Source organism: Microtus pennsylvanicus, chromosome 1 (assembly GCF_037038515.1).
Source record: "Microtus pennsylvanicus isolate mMicPen1 chromosome 1, mMicPen1.hap1, whole genome shotgun sequence".
Lineage (NCBI taxonomy): Eukaryota > Metazoa > Chordata > Mammalia > Rodentia > Cricetidae > Microtus > Microtus pennsylvanicus.
Window position 1 is genome coordinate 74,338,298 of NC_134579.1, and position 25,991 is coordinate 74,364,288.

A 25,991-nucleotide genomic window follows, 5' to 3' on the forward strand; every position below is an offset into this window, starting at 1 on the left:
AGTTTCTGCCCTGACTTCCTTCAATGATAAAGAGTGCTGTGGAAGTGTAGGCCAAGTAAACCTTTTCCTCCCCAGTTGCTTTGGCCATGGTGTTTCATCACTGCGGTAGTAACCCTGCCTGACTCTTGTGTTTAGGTTAGTTGATGAATTATTGTATAGTATATATACATACAATAATTTAATTTTGTACCATAATAATTTATAGTAGTCCCTTAAATCATATTTGTCATAAGAAAGACAGAGAAAAAATGTGAAACTGTTAATGAAAAGTTTATGTTCATGTGAAACATTGTTAATGCAAAATTAGCCAAATTCATTATGAGATTAAAGAATCTACAAGGCTTTTGCATTTTGTTAAAATGTTGCATAATGTTGTGTTCCAGTCTTAGCTATATTATTTGATATGAATTTCCTATTTACTCTTGATAGTCTAGATTTGAATTGTGACAAATAGCTGATAGAAAGTTATTGGTGCTTAACTTTATAGACACACTATGTTTGAGTGTAAAATATTACGATTCATAAAATTAATAAAAGATTAATAAGCATAAAGTACACATTTATAAGTACTACAAGCAAATACTGACATCAGAAAGTACCCAGGAAGGGATCTGAATAATCTTTACATAGGTGAATATGTTGATAGAATAATATTACTATGTAATTGGATATGCTGAATCTCTATGTCAGAATTTACATTATAGCTAGGGAAAAAAATGGGACAATTAGTAGCAGTTGTCACAGGTGTGACTGTGGGTCCAGAAGGCAGGTGCTGTACAATGACCTGTACAGGGACACATGGATTATTACAGGAAATGGGGATTAGTTAAGAAGGACAGACAGAAATGACTGGAGGTGTGCCACACTTTCCTTGTGGCCTGGCAGGGGGAGAGGAAAGTACATGAGGTCTGCAGTGACCTTGTATGGGTCATTAACATAAACTTACCTCTTCCAGATTCTTATAACCAGGACTTTTTAGAGCACTCCCCTTCAGATGCATAAAACAGAGACAGTGCTCTTGACAAAGGAACCCAACAACATCAAGGGATAGAAAGGAATTTGTGACACTGTCAGCAGTAAGCAGAGTAAACTTACAGGGGATATATCCATGGGGCTTCTAAAGCCAGGTGGAAGAGTTTAGGTTCCCCAGAGGAAGCAGGATTTGAGGTACAGAGCAAAGGAACAGTGTAAGGGAAGCTAATAAATTTTGTTCTGATACAGACACATAACTGACTGGAAGAAATAGCAGGGGAGACATCTAAAGCCTTCTCGGAAGAATGGAGAATCAGCACATCCAGAGATCACAGGGCCTACTCTCATTGTAGCTATGATGTCCAGGTAAACTGCAAAAATTTACTTTAAGTTAACTAGTTCTTCCAAGTGATGAAGTACAGACATCTCAGGTGTACCCGAGTACCTTCCAAGTACAAAATTCTGCTACACCCGAGTAATGCAGATACTTCCACACTCTTCTTTTACTCTGCCAATGAATGAAGTCTAGCCTCTTTAAATGGCATCTTAGCTGCGTGTTCTTTATTTTATGCCATTTTGAATAAATGATTAAGGAATAGCATTTCCCCAGCACAGAAGCAGACCTCAATAGGCAGCCCCATAATAAATTCTCTCAACTGAGCAGAGCAGCAATGTGAAAACAAAGAGGACAGTATCAAAAAGAAGGTGATTATATACAAAATGATGCCCACACAGGATACCATTAATGAATAAAGAAACTGCTTTGGACCTATAGCAGAGCTGTAGGGGAACAGAGCTAGGTGGGGAAAACAAGACAGAATGCTGTGAAGAAGAAGGCAGAGTCAGGGAAGACGCCATGGAGCTGCCAGAGTCAGACATGCCGAATCTTTGCCGGTAAGCCACTGCCACGTGGCGATATACAGATTAATAGGAATAGGTTAAATTAATATAAGAGTTAGCCAATAAGAAGCTAGAGCTAATGGCCAAGCAGTGTTTTAATTAATATAGTTTCTGTGTGGTTATTTTGGTTCTGGGTGGCTGACGAACAAGTGGCCTCCTCCTACAGCTCCACAATAAATGCTCTAAACTGAGCAGAGCAGTAATGTGAAAACAAAGGAGACAGTGTCAAAAATAGGGTAATTATGTACAAAACGACGCCCACACAGGAGTCTAAATACATTGTTGATGGTTTTTAAGTAATTTATTGGAAAGCATAAACATTTTAGACCTCCTAATTATTTTGCCATATAAGATTGAAACTCAAGCAATATAAATATTGAACATTTTGGTATAAAACTAATAGCTGAATAATATATGCAAACCAATCAAGAATTAAGAAGTTTTTTTTAGCAATAATACTGTATATAGACATGTTTTTCTTTTACTCAAGAGACCAGTAGTTTGTTTTCCTTTTCTATTTTATTTTTCATTTTGAAAACAACACTGCATTTCAGCACCAAAGTTTTTCTTCCTTTTTAAAAGGCTAGAATAATTCCATTTACACACTTTTCAGGCCGTTGGGTCTGTTGGTGGAATAATCTAACAATTCCAAAAGACACAAAGTACCTTCATATTCCTTTAGCTTCAAACCGGTTCTATTCTATTCTAAGCAAAAATAAAAAGGATGAACACTGTTCAAGAGAGCTCAATCAAGCAAATAAATAACTGCTTCATAGAGTACTGAGTGTAAACAAGACCACCTCAGTGGCCACAAGGAAATTATGTTTTCTAATCCGTGGCAACTTTTCAAAGCTCAAAATTGAAACTCGGGCACATAAAACCCAACGCCAGCAGTTATCAAAGGGCCAACTGGTGAGTGTTGGTTAGCTATGAAACTGCTTGTCAAATAACACCTTTGTTTCCTAGTTTTTTTTTTTTTTTAAAAAAATGGATCAGAAAAATCTGAACTGTAATAATCTAAAACCCTGAATCTATCCTAAAAATAACTATCTTAAGAATCTTTAACACCACATATTGAGGTTAGTAAGAAATTATCCAAGCAGTGTAAACAAGCTTCAAATATCATAGTAGAAAAATTCACAAAGATTTCTGTAAACATTAAAAAAAAAATCTACCTGCAAAAACACAGGTATCATTTAGTTGTGTATTCTGAGAAATTCTTAGATTTTGTTTTTGTTTTGCTTTGTTTTACTTTTTTTCCAATACTATCCTAATGATAGCTGAGCTTTTCTCTAACATGTGCCTCTGTCTGAAGTTTGTTAAACGGGCCATTTGCTTTTGCTGAAGTCATTGTTTTGGCCTGCATTGCATGTCTCCATCCATGGATGTCTCTTAGTCTTTTCTGTGCTCGTGCATTGTTGACATTCCAGCACATTTTTCATCATACTTTGTAAAATCACCGCTGGTTACAAATAATATGCAGCTTTACCAAAACTTTTAGCCTCGTTTGGTTAGTTTCTCTACCACTCTTGCTCTGCTTCCATGTTTGAAAGACTTAAAAGATCATCACTGATAGTTATTTAGCCAAATAATGTATTATTTAGACATGGTAGCATATTAAAATCTTTTAAATTAAAAGTCAATTTGGAACAAAATCTGTAGCCTATGAAACCTTGCTGGTAGGTCATGGACTGATTCTAGTAATCACTGCTGTGATTTGGACTCTAAGCTAACACATCACAAGTTACAAGGAAAAGAGTCTTTTTATGAAACTTTGTCTTTTCTTGTTGGGTATTGAGTTACAGCCCTAGCCCTGTCTTTTCTTGAAGTCTCTTCCCTTATTATATTCTTCTATGTAAGCAGTATTCAAACAACTACCTTAAGCAAAGGCCAATATTTAATGCTTTAAAATCCATGGCATAATTCATTAAATCAAAACCAGCTTATTGAAGTTGACAGCAATTTCTCTTTAGAGAGGGCTCTCACAGGCCAAGAACTATTCCTGCTTGATAATTTTAGATTATTCTGGTGAGAGCAGAGCTGATGACTTTCTTAAATTTTATATTAAAAATTAGAGAAAATGATATAAGTATATTTTAAATGGTGCCAGAACTGTCTAGATACATATTTATAGGAATGCCAGTATTTAGTGATTCAACCATAATGAGACTGTAGACATTTTCCTCTCTGTCCTTATTAGAATGAAACTTTCTTCACGTTGGTATACTTTTCTTCTATACCATCTGCCCACGTCTGCCAAGTACTCTTTAATAAAAATAAATGGGAATGTTTGTTCTAAAGACATTAATTTCTTAGAAATGCTCCGTTATACATCTGTTAGGCATTTCCCCCAACCATTATTTTGATACTAAGACATCCCAATTGCTCTTCATACCTCAAAGACACATGTGGCACCAAGTGAGAACTTGAATTTTGCTTTACTTTTGCCTTTGCTCATGATCTAAAATTTAAAATTTGCTCATGATTTAAAATTTGAAATCCTTGAAATGAATTTAAGCCATGAATTAGGTGTTGCATTCACTAGTTTCTGTAATCAAAGAAACATTTTAATTCCCTGGGATCTTAAATGATCTTTTTGCTTTTAGTTCATTTTACTTAGGGTGTAGAGAAATGTTTGCAGACTTTTTTCCCCTCCAAGTTTGGCTCAATGACAGAGAATATGAGTATTCAAGTACTGTTAAGCAAATGCAGCCCTACAAGGGTACGGACTCCTGTAAACCAATCTGCAGAAGAGAACTATCTTAATTAACCTGCAGTATATTTGACCAAAAAATCCTTCTGAGATGTTCTTTACTTTAGGATCTGTGGCCTCCATCCAGAGCTCCTGCAGATCTTGTAAGTGTCCATGAGATGTCATCATCTTTTCATAGATGCAAGGATGATAAGGAGCCTTACCTTCCCCAGAAAAAAACATGTGGTCCTGTGGCACTATCCCCACTTTATTGGCACACAGGCCCATGAACACATCATCTATGTACAGACTGGAGTTCAGCATCTGCGATGCTTCATATACTTTGGCAGCCACATCGCTGGAAATGACATAGGCAGCCCCAGCTGTATAGTCAGGGTAAGCTGGCCATTGGTACATTTCATAGGGAACATAGTATTTGCTGCTTTTATCCCTAACAGGAGGGCCGCCACGATGAACATGACCAATCCAAAAGTCTCGAACACCAATTTGCTCTAGCCCTTGAAGGTACCCGATGAGGTTTGGCATGTGGATAAATATGTCGTCATCAGCCGTCATCAGGAATTTGGCATGTGGACAAAAGCTGTTTGTCCAGCTGAACTGAAGGAGCAGTTTTAAAGTAAGATTGTAGAAGGAATCAACAAAGTCTTGCTGAATTATGTCCTTGTACTTTTCATCTTCCCAAATCAGTTTTCTTTGCAGTTCTTCTCTCTTTGGTGGAGCAGGAGTCCCCAAGGCAAACAGAATTTTGATGTTGGCATTCAGCTGGGACCGAACATAATCCTCATTGCCCCATGTTTTTCTGATTGCAGAGCGTCGGCCATAGTTTGCAGGGGCAGTCTTTATGAACAATAAGAGGAGGACATCTTGAGCCTGACACTTTTCTTTGTGGTTGATCAAGTATCGGTAGTGAGGTTGCTCGGAGCTGTGCTTGAGAGACAGGGAGTCATTCACAAAGCCGTATCTGTTCACGAGGTATCTGTAGGAGTAGGACTTCATATGGTTCACAATGTGATTATTGATCGGGCCCCAGAAAACCATGAAGCTTAATATAAAACAAGTGGCAAAGAGCTGAAAAAATTTCCATCTTTTGCCTCTTCTGCCACTAACAGACATTCTCATGTTCTCAGGTCTGTTGTAAATAGCTGCTTGCTTCTTCAAGACAATAGCGCTTCGTATGTGCAGAAGAGATGTGTTTCTTAATACATATTGGTCACAAAAGATAGGACGGTCTCATTCCACATAATATTCTCTTCTGGCAACATTCCTCTGGGGTTGCAAAGGAATGGAGCACTATAGTCCAACGACACTGACACCTCCAAGGCTGTCCACCGGGCGTTCCTCATTAAATTTTGTGCACGGCCTCATGTTGTTGCTCCCTGTGGTCCTTCCTGTGAACATGCACAGTGACTCTACGAAAAGGACAACATATGAATGGGTCACTGAGTTACCATAAAGAGAAAGAATACTCCTTGTCCTTTAAGCCAAATGTCACCTTTGTGGCATTAGTATTTAATAAGTGAAATAAAAAAGAAAGCAGAACTGGAGGAAAATAATTGATACAGGCTTTTTATTCAGAATATTGACAACTTTGTTTCTTCCTGCTCTTAAGAAAGGAGCCTCCCAATAGCTATCATCTCTATATCTACAATTTAAATGCAAGCCTACAGCATAAATCCCAGAGCAAAATACTGCTTTGTACCCTTGTACTTGTAATTGTGTATCTCCATCCTTGATATTGTTATAAAAACGGTTGTACACATGGAAGACCCCGAAGAAGGAGCCTATTTCCAGTTGTAACACTGCCTTCCAGACCACTGGGTTTTCAGGTTCTCCTCTATTTCCCATTCCCCACTATTACTCCTAGTCAGGGTAGTAACTTCAAAGGCTAGTCATGAGAAATGTCCAAAAAAGGAGATGAAAGCCAGCTCCATTGAGACTGTGTTCATAACTAATCAACATGGATAGCACAACATGGTAGGATATCAATTCTGAAACTGCAAAAACTGCTTAGGAAGCCACAACTGCAAAAGAAAAACAAACGGTATAAAGAAAGCAGTAGGTAGATATGAGACTTATGTTGCATGCATTCAAGGATGCAATGCTAATGCGTTAGTGGGCTTGATTATGAAAAAGCTGAATGCCTCGCTCCAACAGATCAGTATGGCAATGCCTTCCAACCCCTCCATATGCTTACCATGTCTGGATTGAATACTCTAAAGGTGAGAAAAACAACTAGAAACACTAATTTCTGATGCTGGTTTCTGCCTCTAGTTTGCAAAATAACTTTAATACAGGGGCAATATCTTTGTTTGTCATCATTCAGGTAAGGGATGCCTGTGAAGGCAAAACATAAAGGATCTAGAGACTTAAATTGAGGTAATAGATAATCCTTGATGGATGAATCTTTTATAGCAGCATCAATCAACATTTACGAAGTCTAGGAAAACTCTAAGTTGGAACAAATCTGTAGTTTCTACTCCAACAGATCTAGGAAGAGGACAAAGGTTGGTAAATGTGATGATTAATGTTGATTTTCAGCTCTTCGGTGTCTAGAAGCACCTAGGAGACAAGCCTTTGACATGTCTTATGAATGGAGTTCTCCACTGAAACAAAAAGGGAGGCAAGCAGAAGTCCAGCGTTCACTTCTGTCTGCCGCCTGACAGTGGATGGATGGTCTGTGGCCCATGCTTCATCTTTCTGCTGCCACAACTTCTCGGCCATGATGGCTACCCTCAAACTGTCAATCAAAACACACCTTTCTTTCCTTAAGTTGATTTTGTCAGGAGTTTTGTCCTAGCAATGAGGAAAAAAACAATGCACTAACTTTTGGAATGTAGGGAAGTACAGACATTGGGCTGGAGATTTAGGAACTCTTCCAGATTTCCAGCATCCACACTGCATCTCACAAATGCCTCGAACTCCATTTCCAGGGGACCCAATGTCCTCCAAAGGCATGGCATATATGTGATGTGCAGACATGCATGCAGGCAACACACACACACTCTACAGGCACAACCAACTTCTTACCTTTGAGCTGTGCTCAGCCAGCTTACCTTGTGCATTCTTACCAAGGTCATTTATAAGCCTGAGCTTAGGAGACTATCAGCTTGTGAACCCACTCCTCCAAGCATTCAGATGCAAGCCCGACTCACCAAAGATACTAGATCCCTACAGTGAATCAGGGCCCTGACTCAGCATGGTGTTCTGTTGCTGCTGCAGCTGCTGCTAAAAATAGCAACTGGTCTATAATAATCATTTTGTTTTTCTAGGATGTCTGTGTCCCCATCTTTTTTCAAATACTCTTAAGTAGACCTCAATTAGTCAAGAAACATTTCTGAAAAATGGCAAAGCCAGCAACCTTAACCACTGCGTTTAGCCTATCATGAGGTTTGAGAATGAGATTTCTCCTACTCACCAACAGAGACAAACACTGATTCACTATTTACATACACTATAACCAAATCTCACTGGAAGTAGTGGTGTGATTAGGGGAAGATTTAGAAAAGGTAAACTACTTGTTTATTTTATACCTTCTTTCTAATGCCCAAAGAACCAAAGTCCTCCAAGTAGAGCAGCCATGGGAAGCATTTCCCAGCCCGAAGGAGAGCCGAAGCACTTGCCTCCAACAGGAGTGAGCAAAGCTGCCCCAGCTCTTTGCAACAGGTACCCTCCCTCCTCTTGTACCTCACAGCACCAAGCACATCATTAGTTTAGCATCTGGAGCGTAGGTAAGGTCACTGAAGAGAAGCCCACAAGTTGGCTCATCGGGTGGAGGAAAATGTGGGGCCTTGCAGACAACTCAAAACAAGTGTGAAGTTCAGCACCCACTTGCAACACAGTGTCAGCCCAGAAACTGGAGACAAGGGTCACCTCTGCTCCCAGCCAGACTTATTGTGTCACCCTGGGAAGCCTTTACTTCACTGGCTTTAGTATTTCATCTGCACATTAGAGGGGACCATCAATGTAATGTTTCTGGGGGAACTGAAAATGGCAGCTCACTTTGGAGCTTCCTGGAAACGTGGAGCAGAGTGCTGGAAAGAATAACTTAGAGCAAAACAAAGAGTTGTGCTACAACTCTAGTTTGTTTCTATTTCGGAGAAAGAAACTTTATATTTTTAAAAAGTAATCAGAAAAACAAAGAACAGAAGTAGAACATTGGGGGTTCAGAGGTTAAGAGTCTTTGTCTCTTTCTTGAGAGGACCCCCATTCAGTTCCCAATACCAGTGCCTGCCAACTCACAACTGTGTGTAACTCCAGCCCAGAGGATCTGACACCACCTTCTGATTCCCAAAGGCACTTGTACATATACAAGGGCATGCATACCCACCACACACACACACACACACACACACACACACACACACACACACACAGTGATTAAGATGGAGGAAACACATACACACAAATAAAAATAAAATCTTTAAATTATTTTTTTTCTAAATAAGCAGAACAAGGTAACAGACATCTCCTAAAATACTTTCTAGTCATGGAGCTGTGCCCCTCAATTACTCAAAAGAATATTTATTCAGACAAAAGAGCTCTTTAAAATTATTTTAAGAAAACTCCACAAGTTAGTGTGTCAGTGTAAAGATTGTTTTGTCTCTTTAACAGACAATCCATGCCCACTTCCTTCCTGCTTGTAGCCTCAGACTTGCACTTTCTCTCTTCCTGACCCTCTCAGAGAGGCAGCCTCTCTCTCTCTCTCTCCCTCCCTCTCTCTCTCTCTCTCTCTCTCTCTCTCTCTCTCTCTCTCTCTCTCTCTCTTCCCTTCTCCCCTTTTTCCTTCCCCTCCATAATCCACCTAGTAAATGTCTAACTTTACTCTGTATGGTATGTTTATCCATCTCTCTCGCCAGCCGGCCACAGTCACATGGAGATCTGCCACGTGGTCTTGTGCGCCGTCCCTGCTTGGGACTGGCTGTTTTTGGGACCCAGGCAGCTTGCAGCAAACCCATTTGCATGGTGTGCCTATCTGTCTGTCCCTTGCCCACCCACCGCCCACATGTCTAGCCGCCAGGGACGCCCAGGGGACCAGTCACCTTTGGAGACCTGCTTCCTGGTGCCAGGACTGGCTGCTCTCGGGACTCGCTGCCCCCTCTGCTCTTGGGACTCGCAGCAAATCCATTTCAGTCAGGAAGCTACAAAGCTCCCAATAATAACACCTGATTTCTAATACTTCAAATTGTCAACTCACTTTGTTGTTGAGTGTACTTTTGCAATATGCAAAACTTGATAAAAATTTTGAAGTTTTAACCAAGATGGTGATGCTTGCAGTGTAAGTTCATGTTAAACACCTGCAGCCTTTAGCATTCTAATTAGCCCTGCAAGGATGTGAGTGTGTGCTGTGCAAACCATGAATGGTAGAAGAGCATGGCATGGTTATGTGTAAGCTAGGCATAATGGAGGGGTGTGGCGTGGCTAGGTGTAAGCCAGGCATGGTGGAGCGGTGTGGCATGGCCATGTGCAAGCCAGGCAAGGTGGAGGGGTGTGGCGTGGCTAGGTGTAAGCCAGGCAAGGTGGAGGGGTGTGGCGTGGCTAGGTGTAAGCCAGGCAAGGTGGAGGGGTGTGGCGTGGCTAGGTGTAAGCCAGGCAAGGTGGAGGGGTGTGGCTTGGCTATGTGCAAGCCAGGCAAGGTGGAGGGGTGTGGCGTGGCTAGGTGTAAGCCAGGCAAGGTGGAGGGGTGTGGCGTGGCCATGTGCAAGCCAGGCATGGTGGAGGGGTGTGGCGTGGCTAGGTGTAAGCCAGGCAAGGTGGAGGGGTGTGGCGTGGCTAGGTGTAAGCCAGGCATGGTGGAGGGGTGTGGCGTGGCTATGTGCAAGCCAGGCAAGGTGGAGGGGTATGGCATGGCTAGGTGTAAGCCAGGCAAGGTGGAGGGGTGTGGCGTGGCTAGGTGTAAGCCAGGCAAGGTGGAGGGGTGTGGCGTGGCTATGTGCAAGCCAGGCAAGGTGGAGGGGTGTGGCGTGGCCATGTGCAAGTCAGGCACGGTGGAGGGGTGTGGCGTGGCTAGGTGTAAGCCAGGCATGGTGGAGCGGTGTGGCGTGGCCATGTGCAAGTCAGGCATGATGGATGAACACGGTGTGATAATTTCTGGCCTCATTGTCCCGTATAAAGTATAATTTCTGTGCACACAATGGTGAGGTACTCTTTCATTATGACTGGCTAGAAGAAAACCAGCTCACTGAGGTGGGGGTGAAGCAGGGTTCTATTTGCTAGATAACAAGGTGGGCATGCAGAACAGGAAGATGGCTGATTTTATAAATGTGGGTGAGTTTTTTACAGGGCAAGAAAAGCAGGAAGATGGGGAGGTGCAAACTCTGGGGCAGGAAAAAAACAGGGAGGGCAAGACAATAAATAATGGACTTATTTTAAACGGCACCTTAGGCAGTTAAGGTATGGTTAACATGTGGGTAGTGGGAAAATGCCAAAAAACCTTTCACAAAACAAAAATAAATCCTAAAACTCTGTTTAAGTCGTCAATGTTACTTGAAGGCAATGGGTTAGACTAAGTGATTAGAAGAAGAAAATTAAGCAATTGAGCCATTCTACCCTAGTTTTGGTTTTTTTCTTCCTGAGAGGAATAAATTACTGTCATGAAACTTGCCTCAGAAGGCCTTGAGACATGCTCAGAGGTGAGGAGCTCTTGTTCCTGCTGGACCTGGGTCTGGTTTCCAGCACCACACGATGGCTCAGAATCATGTATAACTCGAGTTTCAGAAGATCTGATACCTTCTTCTTATGCTTGTGGGCACCAGATACAGGGGTGGTGCCAAAACAGATTGGCAGGCAAAACACTCACACATGTAAAATAGAATAAATAAACCTTAAAAATAAGTTTTTAAAAGAAACCTTGCTTCAGAAGAGTTTTATAGAAAATGGCACAGGATTGATGGTTACCTTCATTTTTGAAACCAGTACAAATTATAGACTACCCATGAGTCATGCATATATTAACAATCCCTTTAAAGAAAACATACTTATAAAAATGACATATGAACTAGTAAAAACTCCAATAAATTACCATTTTAAGGTTTAATGCATTATATCATTTATATTTAAGCTTGAATTACATGAAGACCCATGGAAGAGATAACTTTTGGATCTTGTTCTAGCATCACTCAGAAGAAATAAATGCAAAGTTTTCTGTAGCCACATAAACAATTACCAGCTAGTGGTGCTGACTCTGCTCCCTAGGGAGGAAAACAACCTGGTGTTTCAGCCTACACATTTCCCGAGTGAAACATCAGATATTTTCCAATCATATCTGTAGTATTATACAATAATGATAATAATAATGATAATAATAATAATATTCTTTAATTCAGGTTTGAATATTTCTAATGTAAGTGTTATAAAAAAGGAAAAAAATATCCAACATTTGTCTTTGGTCATAGAACTTGAGCTCAAGCCATCAACAAAATTCAGAAGCCATTTGAAGTCATTAACCTTCTATAAAGAATGCATTCATAGTCAGCTCTTCAATGTTAGTCCAAAGACTTTAGTTCCAATTTATTAAAAAAGGGTGTGAGGGGCACAGGGATTTGCATTATACAATCTGTTTGATGGTCTAGTTGTAAAATCTTCACCTAGGTAAATTAAATTAAGTTTCTTTTTATTAAATATGGGCTAGATCCATTTGCCAGGTGTGGGAGAAGTAAAGACAAAGAAATATCAAATGGCAAAAACGGGTGAAGATGGGCCTTAAGGCTTAGCTAAGACCTGGTAGCACGGGGCTAGAGAAAAGCATGATGGTTTATCGTCTCACTAAAATTTCCTTAGTTTGAGTATGTGGAATTGGAGACAGAAAATATGAAGAAAGTTTCAGGCTGGACATTTACTTCTTAAACTTGGCCTTCTAAACTCATTGTTGCAACACAATTGTTTGGGTTGAAAGGATGCTTGGTTATTCTAAATAAAATCCTCCTCCACCACCCGATTTCATTTTGTTTTGTTTTCTGGCTGAAAAAAAAAAACTTCTTTACTCCTCTCTCAGCAGTTACTAATATAGGTATGTTTTGTACGTAACAGACATTATTCTACGTGCTTCGTGTGACTGCTCATGCTTTAAGCCTAGCAACAACCTACGGGAGCGAAAAGATCTCTCCGTATTTGCAGAGGAACAAACTGGAGCACTGAGATACCAGGGTAACCATTTAACCTTCAAAATTTCCAGACCAATGCTCCAACTGTTCATCATTGCCCTTTCTCCCCGCCATGACTCACACCACAGTTCCCACAGAGACCACAGAGCAGGGAGGCAGGTTGGGCGAGGCCAAGAGGAGTAGCAGGGGAACAAAGAAAGCTGTTACACCATGTAGAATCTGAAGCCATTCATGACTTTCTACCATCTACAGAGTTTGTTGTTGTTGTAGTTGCTGTTTTTAAACTCTTTTTCTTTACTAAGAAGCCTTCTCTGGGCTCTGCAAGGGCGCAGATGCTCCCCTCCTCAACTCGATCCCTATATCAGTGAACAACGGGAAAAGGGGATCTGATGAGCCCGTGTCTTCTATGTGTACAGTCCTTTCTCCAAAGAATACCATCGGGTATAAGGATAGCCGCCCAACATGGAGGAGGAGGGTTGAAGAAAGAAGTGGAGAGGAGGGAAGAAGAGGAGAGAAAACTCAGAGGGGACGTGAAGCAAGAATTTGATAAACAAATACTGGATAAATTGAAAATTGAACAGTCATACCACATAGTGAGTCATACCCTAGCCTCAGAAATTATTCCTTTTCCTTCCTTCCTTCCTTCCTTCCTTCCTTCCTTCTTTCCTTCCTTCCTTCCTTCCTTCCTTCCTGTCTTTCTTTTTTGTTTAAAAAGGCTACATCAAAATTTTAATCCTGAATAAGGGTAAGCAAAACTTAAAAAATATATTCAAAGTTGGCTCATTAAATAATAGGCAAAAAGTAAGCATAATTCAGAGATGAAAACCTGTTACTATATAAGGCTTATAGCCAGAGTATGAGTCAAAGGCACAAGTCCATCATCTGTCAGAGTCAAATGTCCATCCCTTTAATGTGATACAAGACACAGTAAACACTGCTACCACCCCCAACTTCACTAGGATGCTTCACACATAATAACTGCTTTGTCTGAACCTGAGAGGTTCAAAATTTGAGATTTTTTTTTTCAAATATTCTTGAGATTTCTTAGGATCCAGAAAAAATATTCACCAAGGTACATCTGAAATGTTGGATTCAGCTGGGAAGGGAAGTGGGGGGGGCATGAATCTGATATCATCAAGCATTTGCTAAATCAAGAGTCCTGTAGGGAAGGGTTGCTGTCTGAGATGAGAGGCAGAAGGTGGAAAATGAGGACAGCTGGCCAATGAGAAGGGCCTAGAGAGGAAGAGCAGGAGTTCATACATCAAGGAAGAGTAGAGAAGCAGCCTCAGAGCCAGGAAAGAACACAAGTGGAGTGCCGTTGAGCTGGTTTCTGGAGTGGGGTTGAGGAACAGAGAGGAAGGCATTACATAGCAAGACAAAGTACAGCAATTTCAAAGTTCTCAAAGGGAAACAATGTAGCTAGAGTGAGGAACACCAAGTTAGCTACTGGCACATAATACAAGAGAAAAGATGTCAAAAGGAGAACAGAAAGGAGGGCTTGGTTTTAATCCTGGTAAGATCAGGAATACAGTGATGTTGGGCACCTTATACCGGGTGTCCATCTGCTTATGGGCATCTAGAAGTGTCACTTGATTGAAAGTTTTCCACACAGAGGACAAAAAGTAAACGAGAATACAAACATAAGAGTACAGAACTGTCTTCACTGAGCAATGATGCATTATAATACGCCTCCTTTTATGAAGCACTTGCCTCGCTCTGGGCAGCCCTGAAAAGTAAATGATGTTTACATTTCACGAGGTTAACAGATGCTAACTAGTCACATACCTGAAAATGCCACAGTCAAGATGCTGGGGGTAACTTCAGAGATGCTTCAGGGTTTGCTATTCTACCAAAGAATCAGTTCTGCTGCAACCTGAAATCTGGGCCTGATAGATACGAGAGAGAACAGAAGATTCCGGAGTTTTAGAATGAAAAAAAAAAGGTGCATTTATTTGGTCTATTTTACTCATCATGTGCATTTGACTTGCCTTTGAACCAGGTACTAGTGTATTCTGAGGATCATCTGACATAACTTAAGAGTGTGGGCCACATCAGTTACTTTATATGCATCAATTTTCCTTCTCTAGAAACCATTCATGGATTGTTAGTTACTACAGACTGGTAGGTGACTAATGTTTCCAGGCAAATATCAAGCTTTTAAAGCTGCTGCATTCTAATAGGTTTCTTCTGAAACAATTAGTCAGATAGAAGCTTATTAAAATATTGATTGCTAGCAGTCACCTAACAGATCCTAACTGACGAAGCATGGTGTCCACTGTCTGTGACCAGAAAGGATGCTAAGGACCATCCAGGCGCTGAAGATGTCTTTCAGTGATGATGACACAGAAGTCAGATAAAGCTTGTCAGTCAGGGAGACCGAAACCTCAGGAGTCAACCTGTTAGCTTATTTTGCTTAGAGCACTATCAGACAGTTATAGAAAGAGTTGTGGGAAAGTAAGAAAAGAGATAAAATAGGAAACTTTAAGTGGATTTTATGTGGTATCACATAATCTTGTACCTTTTAGAATTCTGTTGCCTATATACTTGGCAGCAAGATGTTTTTGTATAGCAAACTGGCTGTCTATTTTTAAATGATTCACTATAGAAGATAAATCTTGGTACAAGACCAATCCAAGGCAGCCTTTAAATTTATAACATTAAATGTAAAAGAGTCGTTTTATTTATTCAAAGTTCATACCTTATCTAACAAAGTTTCTCCTCCTCCTCCTCCTCCTCCTCCTCCTCCTCCTCCTCCTCCTCCTCCTCCTCCTCCTCCTCCTTCTTTAAATCTTTTTTGGCTGTTCGAGACAGGTTTTCTCTGTGTGACAGTCCTAGCTGTCCTGGAACTCGCTCTGTAGACCAGGTTGGCCTTGAACTCACTGAGATCTGCCTGCCTCTGCCTCCCAAGTGCTGGGATTAAAGGTGTTGCCACCATCACCCAGCTTCTGATCACACCTTTTATCTTTAAATATAAAGATTCTTAAACATGGAGTATATGGGAATATACATACATACAGATATATGTATATATGCATACATATGGAAATATAAAAATTAATACATACTGTGTACTGTGATGTGCACTGCTTACTGTAGGTAGTTATAGATTCACACTATTGCACATTTTTGCTGGGAGAGATTTGATGCTCAGTGGAGGAACTCTTTGGATAATTTGCTTGAATCTGTTCAACTGAGCACAGAAAATTTCTAGCACATCAGTGTCCACCTTGTTTGTTACTTTGGAAAAGTTATCTATCTTCTGGCTTTCTCTCAGTCTCTTTCAATGTATGTTCTGAGATGCAAACCTGAATGCACTTTGGCTGCAGACCGAACTCAACCCTTTACAATTTGTAAGTCAGAAAGAGTACAGCAATTCTGTCCAAAGTGACCCATTTTAAAAGATGACCCATTTAGAAACCCAAGCTGTTCTATATCTGAAAATTAGAAACCTATGGACTTTTACTACAAATCTGTTTTGATATATTTATTATTATATAGAGAGATTTGATCCAAATTTTAATGAAATATATAAGTACTTTTTCTGTCCTTTCTCCTCTTTCTTTCTACCCTTCCTTCCTTCCTTCCTTCCTTTCTTTCCTTTTATTTCTCAATAGGGCCTGGATTTCATTTTGAAAATCCTTTCCCATCTTCTGAAATTTCTTTGTAAACAAAGCAATGAAAAGTCATGTCTGCGTGTACTCATCTCTCATCTTCCCGTTCCCTAAGAAGGGCTCCAGGGCTCCTGAGAGTTAGAGAACTTACCCATCATAACACATAACCTTATGTGTCATAAGTGAGCACTTGGATGACTGACAGGTACAGACAGAGTCAGCCTCATCTGTGGTGAGTGCTTAGTAAGAATGGTAAAGTGGGAGGAAGTGGCAGGGAGGTGAAGGGGGAAATGAGAGAGAGAGAGAGAGAGAGAGAGAGAGAGAGAGAGGGAGAGGGAGAGGGAGAGGGAGAGGGAGAGGGAGAGGGAGAAGGAGAGGGAGAGAGAGAGAAAGATGTTTTAAGTATATGTATATATATATATATATATATATATATATATATATATATATATATATATATATATAATGGAAGTCCCTCAGGTACCAAATTTATCTTGCATTAAAAATACACCACCCCATCACCCACTTGTTTCTTCTGACAAATCTTTTCCCTTGATCTGAGATTGAACCAGCCTGTATCTCCAGCCCTCTTTGGATAAAGTTCAAACCTTATCAGCTGCTCACTAACCACGCTTTCGGTGTTCAGGGTAGGGTCATTTCCGCACCTGCAATCATCCTTTTCTGGGTCAGTTTCAGATTTCTCATATCCATCTCCCCGGCATCCTTGCCCCTTGGGACCAGGCTGTTTCCCAAAATAAAGGCACAGAGGAACAAATCCAATTCTAATGGATGTACTTTCGCCAGAAAGTTACCCTAAATATTTGCTCTACCGCCACGAACGGCCCATATGGTGGCATCTGAGTCCCTGTATTATTAGACCCATAACCTAGGAAAACCAATACTGTTGCAAAGAATGCGAGCCCAAAGCAAACAAAATCAAAATGCAAAATAAAATTTGGTATTGTTAAAAGGAAATAGAAGTAGCCAGGGGTTTCTCATTAGAAAGAACTTTCCCCAGTTTCCCCTACCAGCCTGTTTCAGTGTTTCCATTTCTTCAGGCAGTAACTAGTCTAAAGCAGCGGTCAGCTCCCCATCTGCAAGCCGCCCCAAGCATTTGGTAGGAATTCACTCTGGCGTCGGTAAAGCTCGGGACCCAGCCTGAAGCCTGGCGAGGGCTGGGTCGGGTCCTGTGAAGCCACAGCCGCCTCTCTCCACCGGCCGACCCGGGAAACCGGCTGCACTGGACCTAGCCAGTCAGATCGGACCTGCCGCACAAAGGCGGTGACTTGGCCAGGGTGGTCGCCGCCCCGCGCTTGCGCCCACAGGCCGCAGTGAACAAAGGCGTTCGGCCGCCCGCTCCCTCCCTCTCCGCATCTCGGGACCCGGCAGCCTCGGACAGCACCGAAGAGCCAGCCGTCCATCTTTCCGATGCTTTCCGCCCTGATGTCCCCCATCATCAGGGTGGACTAGGCTGTCCTCTCCTTCCCGCCTCGCGGAGGTGAGTCCGGTCCCGGGCTGGCGGAGGAAATCAGGAGGTGCGACTGGGCGGGTCCGGGCGAACTGTACTCTGAGCAAGCCATCCTCTAGGAGGACCTCAGAGCCCGCACAAAGCAAGCCCACCCGGGGACTTAGACTCTGCAGCGGGTGCGAGAGTGTTCCAGTCTAAAGCAAGGCGCAAGACCACATTCTCCCCCCCCCCCCAGGGGACTTGGCTCGCACAGCAGGATGTGGCGGTCTGGGAGCGAACACACTCTGCGTGGGCAATGACTGACCTCGGGATACTTTGATCTAGGAGCAGCGATGGTGAAGATTCACTATCCATTCATCCACGCTTCACTTAGTCACTTCCGAGCTGTAGGTTTCGAATGAGCAGCAGTTTTGAGATCGTCCTAGTTTCACAGCAAGAAACCTTAAGAGCTGACGGGTCTTTTGTCAGTTCGGACACTTAGGACTTGAGTTTCTGGGAGTCTAAATAACAAAGAGAGCAAACTCGAATTTACATCAAGTGATGATAGCACGCCAACAGTCTGTTTTAAAAGCAAATCCTTCCTCTCTACCCAGCTTCCACATTGATTTTTTTTTTTTTTACCTTTAACCCAGATAATTTCAAGCGGAGCACACAGCAAAACTCACCAAGTACAAACCCAAGTTCCTAAACATCCATCCCAGTCAGGAGGCCGGCTCTTCTCCCAGAAGCTGAAAAAGGTCTCAAGAAGAAAACTTGCAGACTAAATTTCCCTGTAAGTCAGGCAGCTGGGGCGGGGCTGTGCTGGAGACCCCGCTGGAGCCGGTTGGAGCCGGTCGAGTTGGGCGGGTCTGATCAAGGGTCCAGGTTCCGGCAGGGGAGCCGCCACGAGAGCCTCCAGCTTGTTACTCAGTCACACCACTCCCTGCGTCCTTTCCCAAGCTCAGCCCCGCCGGGCAGTCCTTCCCGACCAGCGCGGTTTGTGAAGGTGCTGCTCACCGCCCGAACGCGCTGTCTGTGGTGGACTCTGGGAAGTGTCACTTCACGGATTTAGAGAAACAAATGTGTGGCTGAGCTCACACGAATGTACTTGCACAACCTGCAACCGGAAATTATCAGTAATTACAGGCTAGAGGAAGGAGCAAGCAAATACATTTTTTAATTGATTTTTATTGATCTCAACATTTTTCTCTGCTCCCTTCCCTGTTTCTCCCCTTCCCGCGAATACGTTCCTGTGCCTAGTTGCTTGTTTGGCAAACGGTATTCCAAAAATTTCCTTATAAAAGCATTCAACGGAGGTCCTATTTTGAGCAGTTTTGTAATAAAACACGCTGCAAAGGACTAAAACTGTTCATTCAACAGACTTGTTTCAAACTCTAATTTTAGAACATTTTGTATTTGTGTTTTAAGAGCACTTCAGCATATTTCCAATCATAAATTGACGTATTCATGTATCACTCACACAAGGCATGGTTCACTGTTAGTCTCAACCTGCCCAGGAGACCACAAACAGGAATACTCATGTAATGGGCCTCCTGACTGAGTCTGACAGTGATTATAAAGAAGATCATTCATTGTTCCTACAGGGTTAATTACCCACTTGTCTCTTCAAATACTAGCTGTAATTCCTCATACAGTCCTGCCCTAAAACACATGTGTATGTTCTATTCATATACAAATATTCATTTGGGGCTTTATTCCTTCCCAGTCATTTGGAACGAGTTCCATGTATCAGCTTATATATGTTTTACACACACACACACACACACACACACACACACACACGCACGCATGTGCGCGCGCACACACGTACACACACACCAGGGGACAGGTAAAGGAGGTCCTTTCATCCATCTAGAAAATTTTCCTAGAGCAGCTGACTCCTCATCCATAGTACCTCAGAGAAACACATGGTTTCACTGGCAGAGATTCACTGGCCGAATTTGCACGAAGCTTTTGAGATGGGTTGGGAATAAAATTCAATAGTAGCAATAGGAGGAAAGGGGTCATTATAGTCTCCCGTCCACTGTAGTTGCTTGTGAGCATAGAACCCTACAATTCCATATACAAAAGACTTCATGCTGTTAGGAACATGCTTTGCAGAGCACCAAAGAACTGTAAAAAACAAAATTCACGTTAACTTATTAAATGTAAAAGTAAGAGGTTGACATGTTAGAATTAGAAAGGGCAGATAAGATGTTGACGGTGGGGCGGGGTGGGGGGCAGGAGGATAGGAATGGACCAGTGAGTGGAAGGAACATTAAACCCCGAGTGTAAGAGAATTTACCACACTGTTCAGCAGACAGAAGTCCAGTGATGCTGAAATTCTGCTTAACACAGTTGAATTATATCATCACAGTGTCAGGCTTGACTTGTTCAGCTTAGTTTGCTTTCTGGACTATCAGACATAGCCCTCTACAGACGCTGTTATGAATCCAGAAATATTCCAAGCTTAGTGTTCTGAAACCAACCAGCATTCATGCAAAGTAAAATCCTGAACCAGCTTTCTCGTGAGATTTCAGACAAGGTACCCAACTTCTCTCACTCATGAGTCTTACCTGCCTGCTTGGTAAGGACTTGGTTCAATGTCAGTGATTAGCAGAACACAGTGACTGGGGCCCTCATGTTGGGTGGGGTGCATGGTTGCCTTCCTCATCCTCATCACAGGCTGTAGAAAACTCCTGCCACCTTGAGAAAAGGCAGAGATGGCTTCAGGCTGGGCATCAGCATCACTGTCAGGAGGGGATCAGTGGTGTTCCATCTTTGGGAATTCCAGTAGTTAAAACAGCAGTGCCCCTTAAAATAATGCCCACCCCTTGGCTGCTTCTTCCTCTACTTCCCACAAATTCTTCTCACTCGTGTACCTTTCTGGGGTGGTTACTCCTCTCATACTTGCTTCTTGGTGACCTCTTCCATTGCCATTCACCCCCACCCCCGTCAATATTTCTGTCTTCAGGGAAGCACGTGTAAACTGGAATGTAAACAAAGGCGTCTTGAGAAGCAAAGATGAGAGTCTACTTTCCGTCTCACTACTACTGTCAGTCTATAACAATCTGTGACGTTTTGCCGCGGAAGGATGATTTCTTTCCTTGCCTAGGTCAAGAATCTTCATATCCTGACTGTGAAGGTGAAGACTGAGTCCCACAAGCTCCCTGACAATGCCTTGCGTAGGGTAAATAGGTGCCGTATTACTATCTGGATGACTTGAAATTTTGCTAAGTGCCTCCACATAAGCCAAATACTACATTTTCATTAAAGAAGCTCCTGGCATTGTAAAGGGTCCTCAAAGCTTACTTCTTTCCTGCAGCTTTCCCTATCACTACTGTGGTTTGGCAACATTGATATCCCTCTTCAATGCCAAGACTACAGAAGTCAGTGAGATCATATTAACTTTATTTAGAACTGTTGCAATATGAGCGGCGGGGCTGCGTCCCCAGCACCCCGGCTGCCTGCTAGCTTATGCCCGAAATAACAACACACAAACTGTATTCATTTAAACACTGCTTGGCCCATTTCTATCTAGCCTCTTCTAGGCTAATTCTCACATATTAATTTAGCCCATACCTCAACCACTGACAGAGATACAGAGTGTGCATCAATGGATAAAACGGGACTGTCATATCCTGCCAAGACAGGGTAAGGTAGTTTTGAAAAGTTTCTTGCCTTTAATAATGGTATGTCAGTTATGTTAGGCCTTAGCCAAAGTTGGTTGACTCAACATTGCAGACGAGACTTTGGGTGATTGCCCAGGTAGTCAGTTGTCTCTGTCAATTGTTACACATTTTGGATATATCTCGCTTGTTAAGTAATATTTATTCCCTTCCCAGATCTTTGACTGAGTTGAAGATTATATAATTGTAGTTACTCTCTACATTATTTAGACTCCTTGAGATAGAATGTTTAGCAAAACTTTTGTGTTGTAGCTTTTAAACTTTTTCTCTGTACTGTCCATGTTGCTCTTTCTCCGTTTGCCTGGCAACTCCTTGCAATTCTGCCCTTTTTCCCAGCATCATCTCTGCTCTGAAAATCCTGCCTAGCTATTGGCTGTTGAGTTTTTTATTAAACCAGTCCATTGGATGTTGAGTTTTTGCTTAAACCAATCCAAGTGACACATATTCACAGTGTAAAAAAAAAAAGGTTATTTCACAATAGTGTGGGCTTCAGCCAGAGATGGAGAGAAGCTGACTGTTTTTCTTCAATATCAAAAACACTCAGACAGCTCCTGCAGCAATGACATAGTACCAGTTTTTAAGCTATCCTCAGATCCTTCTTCATTTTCTGGCAATAGATCAAACATTTAATTCTAGGGGCATATAGGGTCCTGAGAAGGTGCCAGGGACTCCATCAATTCACCTCTGTCCCACTCAGGAGAGCTCATCCAACCTCAACAGAAAAGCAACAGTGCATGCAGTCTTGAATGCTGTCTGACTGACATTTATGTTTTTAAAGTCAGTTGATACCCAGCCTTGCCACACCTGAAAATGATTTGAGTTTGTGATGGGATAAAGAAAGGTGTGGGCGGTGGTGGCACACACCTTTAATCCCAGCACTTGAGAGGCAAAGACAGGTGGATCTCTGTGAGTTCGAGGCCAGCCTGGTCTACAAGAGCTAGTTCCAGGAGGACAGGCACCAAAGCTACAGAGAAACTCTGTCTTGAAAAACAAAAACAAAAACAAAAAAAAAAAGGAAGGAAAGAAGAAAACAATACAGTTATTGACTGTATTGTGGTGCCATCCTATAGATAGGCATTTGTGTTGGGAACTTTGCATGTAAGTTTAGGGAGGATAATATTTAATGGACAACTATAATGTAATTGCCTATCTTCCCCTCCTTTTTTGAGGTACTTGGAATGAAACCAAGAACCTTGGAATGTACTTTATTTTGAGAAAATTGCCAGCCTTTTTTTCTTTGATAGTTATTACTAAATTCCCATAAACCCACTTTATGGAGTGCATGTGGCCACCAGAACTTCTCAGTTCTAAACAGTACTAAATGAGCTGTCTTCAAATTCTAGTGTGTTATTTGTCACAACTCGAACAACAACATATCTGTCATACTTCCAGAACTGACTTCCCATCTAAGAATATCTTACATGCTGATGTCTGAAACCCTTGATTCATATACATTCCCTGCAAATGTCTTAGTTGGTTTTCCACTCTAGACCTCTTTGCCCCAGATCAATGTTTATATTGTTTAAGTATATTATATTTTATATACATAGATATACAAGGCAGACCCTTCCCAATATAAATCCTGTAAGCAATTCTTTGGTCTAGATGCATTTACTATTTAGTATAGGAGAAAACAAACTCACATATTAATGATATGGATATGCTTAATTATTTTTAAGAAATAAATATTGACTAAATATTTGAAAATGAAAGGCATAGAGCACCTTTGGCATTTTCTGGAGTTGACTGATATTTTGATTTTTTTTGTTTTTGTTTTTTTAAGACAGGGTTCCTCTGTGTAGCTGTCCTGGGACTAGGTCTTATAGACCAGGTTGGCCTCCAATTTACAGAGATCTGCCTGCCTCTGCCTCCCGAGTACTGGGATTAATCAACGTTCATTGAATGATTTTTAATGAAACTCAATTCAGCAACCAAACAACAATTTTAACTAATCAACCAGTTCATTTATTTATCTTTTTATTTTTATTTATTTGATTTTGAGACAAGGTCTCAGGTAGCTCAGGTTAATCCGAAACTTACTTTGTAGATGAGAATGACCTTGGACTCTGATTGGCCATCCTCTCTGCCTCCTGAGTATGGGGCTCATAAGCCTATGCTACCATACTTGTTTCATGCAGTGCTGGGAATTGAACTAAACTGTGCAGTGCTAGGTAAACACCCTGTCAAATGAGTAACCCCTAGCACCAAACACCAATTTAAAAAATAGAAATTTGAACATGATAAAATCCAAAGATATACGAATTTCATGCTAACATGCTAAAATATGATGGCAAAAGAATATGAGCAGTCTTTGTTTTCCATAGCGGAGCCACTGTGTTCCTGTAAGAACAGAAAACTGTATATACAGCAAAATATTACAATTCATAATACACAATAGTCTAAAATCTTAGCCAAGAGTCATTGGCAGCATTCATTGAGTTGTGTGTTCAGAACCTAAGATGCTGTCACACAGCACACAGGAAAAAACTCTGCTTAGAATGTGTGAACACATTATGATTTTAAATTAACTTTTGGCTGTTATTTGTTCAGAAGCCTTTTATTTTTGCCAATCTTTTGACCCTCACATTCTGTCATGTGATACCTTGTCGAATGGCAGCCCACATTTGAAGAAGCTGAAGTCTAAAGTAAGCCTGATAGGAATATCTACCTGGTCCTGTGGGTTTAGAGCTAAGAAGTCCTGGGAAGAGAGAAAAATCCTTGTGAGAAATGTTTCTATCATCTTGGGGAAAGAAAGGAGTGAATAGAGCAATAGGAAATATATTTGCAGAAAGTAGAATAGGACAGAGAGCATAATGCTTCCTCCCAACCTTGTTGGTCTTATGATGTCCTCAAGCATGAGTAGACTGGAGGAATTTCAGTTTTTGCAAGTAGACCTCCAGGTTTCCTTTAGTTTTTTTTCTTTCTCTATTTACTTCCTTCCTTTTTCTGTCCTTCCCCCCTTCATTTCATTTCTTTTCTTTCTTTTTTTGGGGGGAAGGGTTATGGCCTCCCTAGCTACAGTTTGACTAGGTTTACAGGTTCTGCATATAACAGACAGCATGCTCTTTAACTTTCTGAGACTGACTTTTACTCCACCTAACATCATGTTTTTGGGTTACATTTGTTTTCCTGCATATGTCATGATCTATCTTTCTTTATGACTGAATGAAATTCTATTGTGCATATGTAACCCATTTTCTTTACTCATTCTTCTCTTGATGGGCATCTAGGCTGGTTTCATTTCGTAGCTATCATGAATAGTGCAGTTATAGAATTAAATTTGTTTCTCTGTAGTATAATGACTGTGAGTCATTCTGGGTATATACTTGAGTGGTAAAGCTGTGGACCGGAGAGACTGCTCAGTGGTAAACTGTTTGTGGTGCAATCGTGATGAACTGAGTTACAACTCCAGAGCACAGGTAAGTGTCAGGCACAGTAGCACATGTCTGTAACCCCAGCATGAGAGACAGAGACAGGCAGATCCCTGGAACGGTCCTTCCAGACAGTCTAGCAGAATCAGTAACTCCAGATTTAGTGAGAAATCTTGTCTCAAAATGATGATAATAATGATGATGGTATGATTGTAGGGTTAAGCCAGCCCCTTTAGGGGGCGGGTTTGCCTCGGGCGAATGCATATGGATAAATCAGGCGCGCAGGAGGCGGCTAGCCCCTTTTCCTGCTTCCTGTGAAACGGCTAGGCGGGAACCTTGGTTCTGTAAGTTTATTTAAACATTAAAGCTGTATATATTCTTTAATATCTGCCTTGCATTTATTTACGCCTATACATATGATGATAATGATGATGATATTAGAATCACTATTGAAGATACCAGTATTAATCTTATCTCCACATGTGCTTGAACACATATGTGTATACCATCTCCATTCACGTACACTCACACCCACACAAACATATATACAAGCATGCCTCCTCTCTCTCTCTCTCTCTCTCTCTCTCTCTCTCTCTCTCTCTCTCTCTCTGTCTCTTTCTCTCTCTCTCTCTCTCTCTCTCTCTCTCTCTCTCTCACACACACACACACACACACACACACACACACACACACACGCGTGCGCGTGCACACACACAATGGTATACATGAGTTGTATTGTAAAAAAAAAAAGGAATAAAAAGAAAGGGACATGACTGCTCCAAGGTATAGTGGAGGAGAAAGTTTATTGTAGACAAAAGGGAGAGCGGAGTCAGAGACAGGGACATCTGGGAGACCCCAATTCATGTGAGGAGACAGAGGAAGGTCATGGTGGTGTAATCCTGGCAGGTCCCATGGCAGGTAGGAGACCGCAGAGGGTGAGAGACAGACAGATATGCCATGCAGAGAGAACTTGGATTTAGAATTTATTTAATGGGTAAGGGGATTATGGAGAGAAGAGAAAAAAAGATAGATAGATAGATAGATAGATAGATAGATAGATAGATAGATAGATAGATAGAAGTGGGAAGTGGGATAGGCAGTAGTTAACTCTTCAGAAGAGGGACCTACAGAGAGAGCAAGGAGGGGAGAAGGAGATCAGCTAGCTTTTGGGGGGTGGGTTCGGGGTGGG

At 41.6% G+C, this 25,991-nt stretch overlaps 1 protein-coding gene across 4 annotated transcripts; it reads right to left on the reverse strand.

Annotated features, from left to right (window-relative positions):
* Nucleotides 1-2,166: 2,166 nt before the first annotated feature.
* On the reverse strand, nucleotides 2,167-18,800 carry B3gnt5 (UDP-GlcNAc:betaGal beta-1,3-N-acetylglucosaminyltransferase 5). Of its 4 annotated transcripts, XM_075969100.1 has the most exons (5): nucleotides 18,429-18,800; nucleotides 18,068-18,263; nucleotides 16,961-17,037; nucleotides 14,470-14,570; nucleotides 2,167-5,994 (listed from the first exon to the last, which is right to left on the reverse strand). In XM_075969100.1, exon 5 carries the CDS (start codon nucleotides 5,702-5,704, stop codon nucleotides 4,571-4,573), a length of 1,134 nt encoding a protein of 377 aa, XP_075825215.1. In that variant the 5' UTR covers nucleotides 5,705-5,994; nucleotides 14,470-14,570; nucleotides 16,961-17,037; nucleotides 18,068-18,263; nucleotides 18,429-18,800; the 3' UTR covers nucleotides 2,167-4,570. The 4 variants fall into 4 exon arrangements, with proteins under 4 accessions (XP_075825215.1, XP_075825205.1, XP_075825226.1 ...); XM_075969090.1 differs by lacking the exon at nucleotides 16,961-17,037; XM_075969111.1 differs by lacking the exons at nucleotides 14,470-14,570; nucleotides 16,961-17,037.
* Between the last annotated feature and the right edge of the window lie 7,191 nt (nucleotides 18,801-25,991).